This window comes from Octodon degus, unplaced genomic scaffold, assembly GCF_000260255.1.
Source record: "Octodon degus isolate 3935 unplaced genomic scaffold, OctDeg1.0 scaffold00075, whole genome shotgun sequence".
Lineage (NCBI taxonomy): Eukaryota > Metazoa > Chordata > Mammalia > Rodentia > Octodontidae > Octodon > Octodon degus.
In genome coordinates this window covers 11,168,005-11,182,960 of record NW_004524651.1, presented here as the reverse complement: position 1 = coordinate 11,182,960, position 14,956 = coordinate 11,168,005, and the positions used below count along the sequence as shown (strand labels likewise).

The following is a 14,956-nucleotide window of genomic DNA, read 5'->3' as shown; positions in this document are numbered from 1 at the left end:
GGTCAGCGGTGGAAGCTGGGAAGTCTGTGCCAGTGGGATGAAGGATCTGTGCTGGCAGACCAAGTGATCGGGGCTAGAAGCAGGAAGCAACCTCGAGATATCCAGAGCTCCCCCGAAAGTACCACAGCCATCCTCAGCACCAGCGAGGTCCTGAGCTCCTCCAGTGATGAGGAAAGCCGAGTTCCCATCAGAAAAGCCAATGTGACAAGCTTCTCCATGAGGCTGATCAGTGCGCCATCCTCCCCTCCAGACAGGAAGTGATGCTCAGGATGAGGACCAGAGCTCCCCCAAAGTGAACCACAGCCATTCTCAGTGGCAATGAGGCCCTGAGCTCCTCCTCTGGTGAGAACAGCCAAGTTCATCAGGAAGGCCAGCATGGTGAGGTCCTCCAGCAGAGCAGCCCAAGAAAACCAGCAGCTTCCCACGGCTCCAGCAGCTTCTCCAGCTTCCCTACCAGCCTCCCAACAGCTTCTCCAGTTCTGCCTCTTACTTTGCTGGCAACAGTCCTCAGGTGGGCCTCCCATGCCCAGCACCATGCTGGTTCAGTTCAGCTGGTGTAACAAGTTGACCACCAATCAGCAATCCACTATACCTCCTAAGTTTCTTTTTGAAGCCAAGCAATCCAAAGTCTAGCGTTTCAGTGAAGATTTACGTTGTTTATTTATTAAGTTTTTTTGGGCACTGGGGCTAGAACCCTGAGTGTCCTGGGTGCTAGGCAAACGCTGCACCACACGCCACTCCCCAGCCCCTGAGCCTCAGAAAGCCCTGCTGTGTCTCCCTGGGCCCAAGGTATCCAGCCTGGAAGCAGCAAGTGCCATCCGTCAGCATCGCCTGGACATAATTAACAGTGGAAACCTATTCGCACCTGAGCATGCACAGGAGCGAGAAAGCAGGCTACTCCTAGACAGAATAAACCCTGGCTACAATTTGCCAAGATTTTGCCAAGCAAGAGAAATATGTTGGTACTGCATAAATGAGTCCATTTTTACTTGTTGCAGTAAAATCCATAACTATAGCTTTACTTTAGCTCCAACATACTAATGCCAACACAGAACCAGGGTGTACTAAACACCACCCCCCCAAAAAAAAAGCCCAAAGCTCACTGGATCCAGTGGGGCACTATTCCTTTCAAAGCCCGCAGTGAGTGAGGACACTCCTCTCTTATCTAAAAAGATACATATTATCATAGTGTCACATCTTAGTATACTGATGTCATCATCCCCAAACTTCAAAAAACCTCTTGACACAGTTGCTTGTCTTTGTCCTCAAAAATATTATTTTTGCAATTTTCTGTAATTGAATGTGATGGAAAAAAATCCATTTATAACTGTATTCCCTGGTAAGAATAACTGTAGATTTATAATAAAAGGGCATCCTGAATTTTGAGCAAAGAAGTCAGATTAGAAATTGACCTGTGTTTGTCTAACTGTATATACTTTTCCCTTCTACTCACTCCAGGTATTTTTTACTGCTGTTTTACTTACTAATAAAAACCCAACTGGAAAGAACCGAAGAGGCGGGCTGCCTGGGTTCGGAGCCACGCCCACTAAGCGAGGTGGTGTTCTCAAGCCCTCCCAGTGCGATCCGCTCCTTAGCTGCTGCCGCGTCCCAGCCTCCCCAGAGCACAGGGTGCTGCCCGGCACCCTGCTAGGTCTGGCCTGACAAGCTTTGATCTCCAGAGCATCTATGTTGGATGCCAAGGTCAGGTGACCCAAAGCTTCCCGAGCCGGGTGGGCTGTCCCCACACAGCTGCAGGCCTGCGCTCTGCCTCAGCTCCTGCACCATAGCCCGGCCTCAGGACTTCAGGACAGGATGGGTGGCTGTGGGCCCTTCATACTCAGAGCCAGCCAGGGTGTACCCGTGGGGGCCAAGGGACAGTGGCCTCCATGGCAGAGCAGGGGAGTCCCCCTCCAAAGCAGAGATGGCATCTCTGTATCTGAAATGAAGATCTGGAGGCGTGCCTTCCGTGGGCACCGAGAGGAGGGCCGCACGGGCTCAGGCTCTCCTGGATCATGCACGCAACTAGCATGGATCCTGTGCATTGGGGCGGCACTGCACGCAGCAGCTCACTTGATGATGTCTGTTCCACTACTACACACTTGGTATTTCGGGAAAACCAAGGGACACACAGCAAGGGCTTCGGCCAAGGTCGCCGGGTGGGGAGCCCTCTCGAGCCCTTGCTCTCATGTGTCCCGAGGAAGGAGGGCCTGGGGCCCGCAAACCCAACATGTTCCTGCACACAAAGGACACTGCATCCATGGGATGGCCAGTCCCCACAGCGAACTTCAGGATCAAAGGATGCCACACAATATCCAGAAGGATCTAGAAGCGGGACAGTGGAGCAGAGGAAGTGGAAGGGGTTTCATGGAGACGTTCCCCTTTGAAGGCTGGGACTCCGCACTCTCAGTATTCCTTCTATTGACTTCATGCCTGGTGAACTGTAGTGGGCTGAGGACGGTACTGAGCTTTCTGCTAAGGACTGCAGAGAGGACCTGAGTTGTAGGAGCAAGAGGCACCTATGAGTCCCTGTGGTGGGGAGTTTAAGAAGCAGGCACATGAGCAGGGAAGATAGCTAGTGGTCTAAGTGCCTGCCTGGAAAGCGCAAGGACATGGGTTTGATCCCCGGTACCACACGCAGTGCCGGGCCCGGGACCTTCGGTGTGCTGAGCCAGCCACCAGAACTGGGCGTGGTAAATCCCAGCACTGGGGAGGCTGAGACAAGAGGATCACTATGAGCCTGAGCTGCGTGTGAAACTCTGTACCAAATATATAAATAAATTTTAAAAAGATTAATTCAAAATGAAGCAAACTCATCTGTTTAGTGCAAGCTCTGCCACCCTCTGCCTGGTGCTCCGGGAAGGCTCCCCCACTTCTGAGCCCTTTGGTTACCGTTTAGCAGGCACCAACTGCGCACACGAATCATCTCCCTACAGATCTGCAGCATGACCACCACTGTGTCCTGGCTCATGCACAGAAACTAGTTCAGAGAAGTGAACATCTTCAGACCTCCGAGTTACAACTGGCCCCACGAACGAGCAGCTTGGACTATGACTACAATGTTAGGTTTAACTTCTTTAGTGACAACCCAAATGCCAGCCACTTGCGCAGCTGTAAGCACTCACTGCTACGAAAGCGCACGTCAGAAACCTTCCCCTTTGTAGTCTGGGGGACTGCAGACTCTACCCTTTACAGCTTCAAAAGTGCAAAAGTGAGAGTTTGCTTGGAGGAGAAAGTCGTAGAGAGCCACGTTCCACATGGAAGCGTGGATCTGAAACTAGACTCTGAACGTAACACACGCCCAGATGCATGTGTTTATGGACTAATTTCAGTCAGGGCTTGGTATAATTGTTATGATTACTGCTCTCAAAATGGTGCCCCAGAAGCTAGAAAAGAAGCTGAGGAAGGCAGGGACAGAGAGCAGACACAAGAGAACAATGTGGAGAAAAGGCAGAAGCAGACGACCTGAGGCCAGCCTTTAGTTCTGAAAATGTTGAGACTCGTGAGCCAGAAGCAGGTCCTGGGGGCTACCGACTCTTCCAGGACAGGAAGTACAGCCGAGAGCCAGGTCCCTGGTGTTCGAATGCAAGGGACTCTCCCTCCAAGTAATAACCAGCTTCCATTCCATTCTCCCTTCCTGCAAGCCGCAGATGTCAACTTGAATGGTGAATACAGCGCACACTTTTGGTTTGGGGTAAACTAGATATGCTTTACACCTTTTTGGTGAATACACTAGGAAAATTATTGGTGTTTCTGGTAAATTATGCTCAGTATGTGTAACCTTTTTCTAATTATGCAGAGGTGGGTTAATGGGTGCTTTGTAAGACTCAGGATGCATTGTGGGTATTTCCATTATTTCTTATGGGACTTTCCAGCCAACTTGAATTATAACCCACGTGAATCCAGCTTGCAAGCCAAGGCTCCACACACCTCACATTTAGATTTAACTACTCCAAGTGGAGGGCAGGGATGTGATGCCAAGCTTGCAGAACTAAGGCCATGGTCCCTGCCTTAGCTTCCTCCTAGTGGCTGGCAGAATGCTACCTACATCCCCTCACTCGTCTTAAGATCATCTTATGAAGAAGCACAAAGTATCATTAAGGGAACACCATCACATGAGCCAATAGGCAGGGCTGGGGTCAATAACAGAGTGGAGAGATCACTGAATCCAGGCGGTGGCGGCGGCAGGTGGCACAGGGGGTGTGCCCACCAGCACAGGTGGACCTGTCCACCCCAGGCCTTTCAGTTGCCATCACCCAGAAGTCTGCAGGACAGAGGCGGTGGGCAGGTGGAGGTGACGAGTCTGCGTGGCTGTGCTCCATACAGCTGCTTTCAGCACCTGGCAGCACGTGCAGGGCAGAAGGCCTCAGCAGCTGGTTCTCGCTGTGTGCCTGCCACGTGCGAAGAGCACAGATTCACTCCAGTATTCAGACAGGAAGGTCCGTGCAGGACTTTCCCCAGGTAGCTTTGGGAAGTGAGGATCTGAAACGACTCTGAACTAGGCATGCAGGCTGGCGAGGTTTCCTGCGTGCAAGCCACTCTCAAGTACCAGGAGGAAGAGTCACGTCTCCCTGGTAAACAGGCCAAGCGGAGGCTGCGGCCGACTGCAGCTGCCTGCAGTCATCCACCTCAGGCTTCCTTTGAAAACAGGGCTTTCATCAAATTTTCCCTCTTCTCTTTTTCGTTTCATGTCTTCAGGAATATTTCTTAGTATCATTAGGAATCTCTTATTGGTAGTGCTAGTGCTGCTAAATATAATACAATGGGTACTAAATATTTAATAATATATGATTTCTTTGTAAAATGTACATGTGCTACAGTGCAATTTAGAAAGAAAGGGGGTTATTATTTCAAGATTAAATTAGTTATATTTACCAGTAACCAGTGTTTATGTCATAGAACAGGTACCACTTGCTATTTTGTAAAATAATTTATGTCTGTTTAATTATTTCTCAGTCATTGCAACTTCTGCAACTTCTTGATAACACAATGGCTGAGACGGGTTTTATTGTAATTAATACAAATGTTCTCAAACTTATGAATGATCCACAGCAATTTTCTAAACAATAGTAAATATAATTAATCATAGTAAACTTGATGGTGCTTATATACTAACTTCTGTCAACTATGTTATTGAGATAAATTATTCCTTGAGAAAAATGTTGAAAATGTAAGAATTTTCATTTTGCACAACTATGTTTAATTATACTCGGATGAAATGTGGTAAAAATATCTCCTACACAAGCTACTGTGTGTTAATTTTGAGAGCTTACTGCCATGTGGCACTGTCTGAAATACTGATTTCACAGATATTTATCTCCCCTTCCTCTAACACTTGAGCCACAGAACGCTGCACCCTCACAACATATAATTTTGCAACAGGGAAAGTAAGAAGAAATTGCTTTGCCTATGGAATAACATGAAAATAAACACATAGTATGCCTTATCAATTTTGTAAATGGACTAATGCCTAGCAACCAGAAACAACCGGCTATTGAACTATGGCAGGTTTATGGGGCCTGACAGCTAAATGAAGCTAAGGGTCTGTGGGCTTTCACTCAGGACGCTCTGTGCAAAGTGTCACGAGCTGGCCCGCATCGGCCAGCCTTTTCTGTTTCTGTTAGATGCTGCCTCCAGCCACTGGTGGTCGCTGATGGCCAGACCGTCAGGAACGATGACGCTCATCTAATACCAGAACACACGGACCAACACGATGCCCCGTGCTCCTCAGCTCAGCTGCTGTCCAGGCCTCTGGGCCTCAGGGGACAGCATGACACAGACACAGGCCACTGGCTGATTCTACAGGGACTTGAAGAAGTGCTGGGAGCCTGCAGGGCTGCCCTCCTGTCCTCCTGTCCACTGGTGTGCATGTGAGACAGGAAACAGCACTGTGGGCAGAGGGAAGCAGGCAAAGCCAATTCCCACCAAAGCAGCCACCAGGACCATGTGGCAAAAATAGCTCGTTAGACCCAGGCAACTGTTCCAGGGCAGTTCTCTTCCTTCCTCTTGCCTATGCCCTCTGCTCAATTTGCCGCCTTGTCCCCTTTTCAATGAAATCCTTCCTGGGGGATCCTGGGAAATGGGACTAAGACACCAATCCCTTGCTGACCAGCACTAGTCAGCTTCAATAATGAAACAAGCTGGTGACTCATCAATGGCCAGCGGTATGTTGTCACTTCTGTCTACAAACACGGCCTCTGAAATGTAGGTTTCTGTTATGGTTTGTGTCTGGATGCCCCCAAAGCCTCATGCAGTCATGGGCCAGGCTTCTAGGGCTTGGACTGTTTCCTGATCCAATGCTCCATGTGAGTACGACACCTGCCCTGGGCAGGCAGCCTGCACACAACACAGGCAAGGGAGAGAGGCTGGCTCCTGCGCTGCTCCTCTCTTTTGCGCCTGCAGGTTTTGCTGTTTTCTACCACCATGAGCCCTCTGCCTTGTGCCACTCTGCTGTGGAGTCAGGGAGTGTGGACTGAAACCTCCACAAATGGTGACCTAAATAAACATATTCTTTATTACTTTTGAGCCTTGGGTATTTGTCTCAGAAATAAGAGAAAAGTAACCAAGACAGATTTTGGTATCAGAAGAGTAGGGTCGACGCTGTCACTATATCTGACCATCTGGCTCAAGAACTGTTGGGAAAGGCTTCTGAGAAGCATTTGTAAAGGCTTGGAGATGTCACCTGAAAGAGCACAGCTGGAATAACTTCGGCTGTTCTGTGTGGGAGACTGTGGTCAGAGCTTGGAAAACCAGCGTGCTGACAGGAATCCTGCCTGCAAAGAGCAGGCTTGGGAGGTTTCTGCTGGGAAGGCCTGCCCTGGCTGCTGGGCTCCAGAGGATGCATGCTATGGCTTGGCAGAAAGTTTGTCTGCATTTTGCTTGTACCTAGAGACTTTGCCCTAGACTGCAATTAACGGTGGACCACTACTAGTTAATCTGGTGGGAGAAAGTTGAAGGCAGTCTAATGTTGGGGCCGTGTGATGGCTACTGTTGGGAGATCTTAGTCCGATTTATATGTTGAGAAACAAGAGCAAAACCCCCAGCAGAATGACTTAAAACACTGTGAGTTTGGCCAGGAAAAAAGCTCCAGTACAGCTGTGGACTGCAAAGAAAGAGCTAAGGAGATATCCACTGCTGAGGAGGAACAGGAGACTAGAAAAGGTGGCCTGAGGGCATCACAAGGAGCAGCAGGACTCACTCTACTCTTCACAGCCTCAAAAGTGAGAGTTTGCTGTGAGGAGGAAGTCACAGAGAGCCACGTTCCAGAATAGCAGCAGCTGCACCAGGTTCCAGAATGGCAGCAGTGCAGAGAACTTGCTCCTCAGAACTGCACTCAGAGTGCTCCGCGATCCGGGCACTTGGCCCCTCCAGCTGAGAGAGGGAAGCTGGACACTCCTCCAGCTGCTGGTGGGCCTTGGCATCCTCCATGTAGTGCTGGTTGTAGGTGCATGCGGAATGCAAGAGTTCTGAGTTTAAGAAGATTTCTACGCAGATTTGAGAAGGAGGCCTGTGAGGCCAGGCAGTGTGCTCCTGAGAAAGCGGTGTGCGGAGTTACAAGTGTGAAGCCAAAGGTGAAGTGGAGAACGCAGAAGTTTGGAAACAACAGGAATGTGGATCATGTAAGGAAAGCTGCAAGGAATAAGCAGAGGGCCTAGGAGAGAAGCCCTGGTAGCTAGAACCAACAGAAGCTCCACATGGGCGGGGCCCGGCAAGCCATCTGGAGCTCACAACTCACCACAGCTTGCTCCAGATGTTCCACATAGAGTGACAGGAGTTAACTTTTGCCCTTCTGGATTTTTGAACTTGCTTTGGCCCCAATATATTCCCCAGTTTGCACCTATTAGAATGGTAATGTTTATCTTGTGCCACCCAGTGTTGGAAGTGTTTAACTTTTCATTTGTACTGTGGCTCACAGCTAAGAGTTCGCCTTACAACTTGCAGGAGACTTGGAACTTACAATTTTCAGGAATGCTAAAACTGTTAGGACTTTGGCAATTCTGAGAGATGGCCCAAAATGGCATCTGCATAAGGGGATATGTGTGTAAGTCCTTGGGTTGCGAGGGATTTAGTGTTATGATTTGTGTCTAGATGTCCCCCCAAAGCCTCATGCAATCACAGGGCAGGCTTTTAGAGTTTATGCTTAACTCAGAGTCCAATGCTGGGATTAGAGGTGCAAGTGGCACACCCACCCTAGGTGGCAGCCCATGCACGACGTAAGGGAGGGAAAGAGGCTGGCGCTCTCTGCTCCTCCCTTTCTGAGCTTGCTGCTTTCTGGTGTCATGAACTGCTGTCCTCTGCCACATGCTACTCTGCTTTGGAGCCATTTGAGTATAGACTGAAACCTTCACAAACCGTGAGGTAAATAAACCTTTTCTTTTCTTTAATTTTGGGCATTGGGTATTTTGTCTCAGCCACAAAAGAAAAGTGATCAAGACAGCTTCAGTTTTGGTGTGAAACCCTGAACAATCCAAAATTTTAAGAATGTCTATGCAACATGTTGGTTTGGGCACATGGCTGGTCAGGTCCCGAGCATTACATTTTGTATTTACAGGTACAGTGTGTGGGGAAGTTTACTTCATGGAGAACATATTCTTTATTTCAGAAAAGGAAATCCAGCAGCAGCACATGCTGTGAGGACAAGGCTTTATCATCACTGCGTGGCACATAATCATGAAGAATCTGACAAGGCCTCCGGAAGTTAGTCGAAAGTTGTATCAAGGCCATACGTTACCGGAGGCAACCTCTTCCAATGCATAATTTATAAGAGAACCTCAGCGCCTACCTGAGAGACCTAGGTAGAAAGACAGTTAATCCAGCAGAAACAGAACCATGGAGGATTAGTGAGCATTTAGCCTAGGCCCCAGCGGCCTGGTGTCTTAGGAACTTCCAGCTATTTCTCACAGACAGCAGCCAAGTGACCCAAGAGCCAACATACCCCATAATTTACAGTGAATCTCTCTGCAGTGTTCATTTTGAATATCTAGGCTTGGTTACAGTACCCCTCCCACCATTTAGGGCCAGAAAACTAGGAATCTGCATAAACACGGAGATGGAGAACAGATAATGAAAAGAAAAATAATAGGAATAAAACAGAATGAAGAGAAAGAATAGAAGAGAGTGATTAAGTAATGGGTAAAAAGAAAGCGAGTGGGCACTGGGGCCCATGACCAGGCACCCACACAGGTGACCAGCAGCGCCATCCTGGAGCCTGCAGGGGACACAACCATAAATGAAGCAAAAGCAGGAAAGGGAGCGGGTGCACACACATGGAGCTGCACGTTCACTCTGCCCCACACGTCGCTGTCACCCAAGATTCCGCCGTCCTTGCCAGCATTGCATTCCCTCTCTCCACAGCAACTCCAAGTGACTTCATCCAAACCCAGAGCCTCCGCTGTGGATGTGCAGAATTTCAGAAGTGACTCTCCCCCGCCCACATTGGCTCAGCCACTGGTAGAGAGCAGCTCCACTTCATGGGCGCCTGAACTTGCTCATGCAGAACCAGAGCACTGTCTGCACCCAGAACTGTGCCCTGCTTCCTGCCCTGCGTTGGTGCTCAGCGATGGCTCCACTCTTCCAAACCAAGGCAGGTTCCACGCTCTGGCTGGGTGGCCGCTAAGCTGTGCCTCCTACAGCGTTCTCCAGCTGCTCCTCCCTGCTGAATTCCTCTTCCTGTCTACACCTGTTTCCCTCCCTCCTTGCCCCACTTTCAGAAAGACCGTCATCAGATGTGGGGACATAACCAACCTCCTTCTGCGACCACACACGACGCCCCCGACTCTTCTCTGTCTGCACGCATCACCTCCACCACCTGCCTCTCTGAGCCCGCATTCCACTCCCAACTCCAATTATTCTTAAATTCCAGAGAACAGCAAGAAGACCACGCATGTCCTCTGGGAAAAGTTACCACTTCTCACCATGTGCATTTAGGCTGGTCATTTTCCTATGACTCGAAGACTTTATGATTGAGGATGACACTGGATATTTTCCAGGTACAGAAGGTCAGACAGTGTCATTGTCACATCTATGTACTTCTTTGCTGAGGTGACCCCGTGGCTGGGCAGGCATTTTCCAGCCTTCAGTGCTCTGTGACTTGTTACGTGTGGCCGCGGTGCCCTGCCTCCTCTGTTGATTGTTTCCAAATTTCTCTTTTTTGTAAGAGGTTGTGCTCATTAACCAAATACCTTGGATGGTGCCTGCACATACCATGGGCTCTTCAATATGGCATGAAAGGCTTCTCATATTCTCAAGAACATCAAATATAATACCAGGTATGTACCGGACACTAAGGATTTCCTGTTGGGCGACTGGCTTCCAAGGCTCTCTAGAGCTTCACACACCACCACCTGGGAAGACGCCTCACTCTTACGTCATTATGGCAGGACACTGTTTTGCACATTCCTATAAAACCATAGACATTTACTCTGCGATTCTGCCCATTACCTTGAATACCACTTGACCAAGAATACTAATAATGATAGAGTTCCAGATAGGCCTCGACCCTCCGTGCCAACTCAGTAACTGATGTCATTGTGTGCGTGAAGCAATGTGGCAGGCAGTGGGCATAAGTGTGGGCGGGCAGTGCCCAGATGCTCACCTCTTCTTCATTACCAGCACGATCCCAAGGAAGAGGATGACGAACAGCAAGATGCCGGCGATGACTCCCGCAATTTTAACAGTATGGTCTGTTTGTTTCTCAGGCTCTGGGACAGGTTTTGGAGTGGCAGCCCCTGAAGACGAAAAAAAACGCAAAGGGACAGAGAGTAGGTGAGTGAATAAAGACATTACATTTTTTAAAATTTTGCTGCAGTGAACACAGTAATAAGACTTATCAGAGCCAACAGACAGACGAGCTTTGATTTTTTAAAACAGCTTTCATGCACGCTGAAAGGACGGCAATTGTCTGCGTTGTTCCTCCATAGTTGGCTGAACCGCGGCACACCCACATCTGACCCTTTCACAGGAGACTCTTCTCAAATACAGCTTTTAAATATTTTTACTATCTCTCTTAGCTCCTGCTCTTTCTTCCATTTAAAAACTTGCTAGCAACACAATAGCTATTCCTAAGCCTTTATCCAAATTTGATTTGCTGGAACATTTTCCTCAATTATTTTTCATAAATGAAGCAATAATTCCAGAGCATATTAGCCCAAACACCTGGAAAAGTGAGATAAGCTCATTTACCAAGCATTTTACCAGCAATTGTTTTTTTCTTTTTTTTTTTTTTTAATACAATAGAGGTTTTTCCCCTCGCCTTTGGAAATCAAAATCTAGGTCACATCTGGCAGGCAAAAGACTCCTTCTAAGCAATTTATTCACAAAGTAGGAAGCAGCTGGTGCTCACACCGTTGGTGCCCACATTTAATATCTGTTTAAATGAGATAACCTGAGCTTCGAGTGGTGGCCATGTCCCCGCTCCCTGTCCCCGGTGCACGACAGTCCTGCCCATGGTATAATGTGATGGAATGTCAGGTCTGAGTCTGAGGATACATCCATTTGCTCGGCTAAACGAGCCCAGGATGAAAGACATTAGGGCTGCAACATCCAGCCCTTTAAACAGAATCCATTTTTATAGGTCTTCTCCCTTTCTCCTCAGGATGTGATGGTGCTGGTTGTCTGAGTCCCCAGTCACCCTCCCGGGGTGCACAGAAAAAATTCCCATCCAAATTCCCACCTTAGGATGTCCTGTGTTTTCCTTGGCAAAAATGTCAGTCCACCTGGACATTCAGCAGCTCTCTGTCCTCCCACTGGGCTTGTGGCTGGCACATCCAGCATGAGCCGGTGCCAAGAAACAGGGAAATTCAGGCCGCCACCTTTCCTTCGCCTCGGCTTCTACCATAGCGGCGCATTCCAAGACAGGGGACAGTCACACTGCCAGCACATTCACACAGGAGAGCTTCTCGTGGGAAAACCACGCCAACCATTTATGTTTCTTTAGGGGTGTGTGTCTGTGTGCAGGACTCACTATGCAGCTTAAACTCCTAGTAATCCTCCTGTCTCAGCCTCCCCAGGGCTGGGATCATAGGCACGCACCACCACACCTAGACTCGCTGCCAGGGGCGAGGCCGGCGTAGCACCCACCATTTGTATTTCTGACAACAGCAACAGGATGTCCTGCTGCTTAGTTTGTATAAATATCTCTCAAGCTAGCTATCTACATAAATGTCAAGAGCATCAGCATCACTTATCTTGTAATTATACCTGAAATAAACCCCCATAAACTTCTGGAACACAGAACCAGGCAGTTCATCACAAGGAAGCTCTTACACTCTATTAATTGCTAAGAAAAACCTAAAGATAAAATGTGCATGTGATAAGAAGATGAACGAAAATTGTTTCCACGAAGAGGAATCCATGCAAAAAGAAGTGAACGTTTCGAATTTAGAACCTGAAAAGGTCCAACATTTCTCAGTTTTGATTTTGGGCCAATTTATAAAACACAATTTTTAGAAAATAAAACGGATTTATTCTTCCAAATGTTGACATATTGGAAGCCATTTATCTGCTTAGTTAAGAGTGTTATTCAAATCTATTTTCTAAATAGATAAATGACAAAAGACTGCTTTTTGGGTAACAAAACTGTTAGTTGGGAAAGAAAATGTTTTAAATGAAATTTTTAGGTAAAAATTGAAACAAAAAAACGCTAAAGCAGAGAAGGTCTTGGCGGTGCTGCGCCTGCTCCTGCTGGCTGAGTTCTTGTTTCCTCCAGCACGCGCGGGACGGCGCAGACGGGCAGTCGCCACGCCCCACCTCACAGGGAGCAGGCAGCGCGCTCCACAGAGCCCACGGCTCCCGGCACGCTCACTCCTCAGAACTCACTCTTAACTCATTTCCCATCGCAGACCAAGAGAATGAAAAGCTCTCTCCGAGTGACACGGCTGCAACGTGACCAGGTGGCAATCACACAATGCGACTCCAGCCAGGCGGGGCGGCTCCCATGACCACCCTTCTGCCTGGCTGAGGTGCTCAGGTTTCTGGGGCTTCTCTGGAGCAGCGGAGACACAGCCCAAATCTGGTGACAGAGCCACATGCCCAGACAACTGGCTGCTGGGCACCACTGGCCTGGGCTCCCGCGGCCCCCTGCTCCCACCTCGATGCCTCCTTCCCTTCCTGCACGGGCACCTGGAGGACGACAGCCGCCCTCCTCCTGCTGCCATCTCTCTGCAAATCCAAGCCCAAGCACCTGCATCCAAGCTGTGCCGGGCTTAGGCAGCGCGCAGTCTGGCCGGACAGGCTGCAGCTCCGCGCCCTCTGGCGCTTTCTCTTCCCTCACCCTCACCTACGGAATCCTCAGGACAGTTTACAGCTACTTGGCAAGAGCTGTTCTCATGTTTTCCCCTCTGTCTTGTTTGTTCCTTGTCAGGTTTCTAGTGGTACAAACTTTCATGCTTCTTTTCCCTTCTGTATAAATTGTAGCTCTTCATAGAAAGGCATTTTTTCCTCTCTTTTTGCGTACACTGTTTAAAGAATGTCACCCACTGCTTTCTAAGGTTAATACACTTTGGTGTGTACACTTGAGTGCGGACCCTGGCCAGGCTGGGGCGCTTTCCCCACAGTGACAGGAGCCCTCCTGGTCGTGGAGAGACGGAGGCTGCGGTGCTGAAATCACCATGTGTGGTCCTCACGGCTGACACGCACCACAAGTTCCACTGACTTAGTTTTAATGACCACAGAAGTAAAACAGAAAAGGGCGGTACACTCCCATCAGACGCCACTGTTCAGTTTCTCTAGAGGAGTGTCGGCTGCAAGGCTGGCACAGCAGCACGAGCAGCAGCCGCAGGGCTGGAATGGCGGTTCTGACAGTGGCACCATAGGTATTCACCGCCACACGGGATGGACAGTATCCACATCCAGGTTTCTGGCAGAAGCTGCTGACAGGCAGAGTGTGGAAGGCTCGGAAGGGAAAGCTGGAAGCTTGGCGTGGGACCATGCAGGTTAGCTGAGATACACACATGCAAAGGACATCAGTAGGCAGCTGATAGGCAGGAGAGCTCCAGACTAGGGCACCGCATTTCCGGGATGCCAGGGCTCTCCCATGTGCGCCTGCAGTGCCAGGCAGGAGAGTCACAAGTGCCATGTGGCCTGGGCCATTTAGTGACCTGGCGAGAATGAGTCTCAAAATTTAAAACAGAGCCAGGAGGTCGCTTTGTGGGAGGGCTCTGGGTCCGATCCCAATATGAAAAATGAAGACGGGAAAGCTGTGACCTGTATGTAGGAAGGGAACACAAGGAGGAGGGGCCAGGAGGAGGGCGTCCAGAGAGCAGCAGGGACAGGGAGCTCGAGGTCGGGATGAAGGTCAGCACAAAGAGAAGGCTCCTTGGACAGCAGCCAGTGAGGACCCTGGGGGTCACGAGGTACCATTTAAGTGGGAGAAACTGTGGCATTGCTGACCCCAAACAAAAATGGTTTGGTGAAAGGGATGAGGCGGGGCACCTGGGAGGCAGCAGAGGGTGCGTGGCGCTCTGGGACCCTCGGCACTCATACAGGAGGAATGTAGGCAAGAGGAGCAAAGGCAGAGGGTACCCAGTCTGACCCCAAGGTGGGAGGGAGTGCCCAGGGCCCCAAGATGGGCACGGGTGCCCCTGGACATGCATGGACCATGTGAAGGCAGAGGGCGTGATGACCCTGCTCCCATGGCACAGCCTTCATGGAGTCCTCTGGGACTGTGCCTCTGTGTAGAGCGAGGCAACAGACCAGCCCTTGGGCTGCAGGAGCCGCCACCCAGAGCTGCCACCCAGGAGCCCGTGAGCTCCAGAGCGGGCACAGAGGCTGCAGAGGGGCTCAGGGGTGGGCTTGGTAGCCCAGTGGCAGAGCAGCCATCTAAGCACAGGAAGCACAGTGGGACACCCAGGCAGGGACCCAGCTCCTTGGGCAGGAGGAAGGACAGCCAAAAGCAGATGCCCAGTAGCCAGAGGCCCCAGTGTGAGCCAGGAGCCACTGAAACTATAGCACACAAGGGAGA

General features: G+C 49.8%; 1 protein-coding gene across 1 annotated transcript in view; it reads right to left on the bottom strand.

The window, feature by feature from the left end:
• Ptprm (protein tyrosine phosphatase, receptor type M) overlaps positions 1 to 14,956 on the bottom strand; it is a 681,934-nt gene that overhangs the window by 212,126 nt on the left and 454,852 nt on the right. Inside the window, exon 15 of the mRNA XM_023720402.1 lies at positions 10,592 to 10,724. Within this exon, the coding sequence (XP_023576170.1) occupies positions 10,592 to 10,724 (133 nt within the window). The remainder of the gene's footprint in view (positions 1 to 10,591; positions 10,725 to 14,956) is intronic.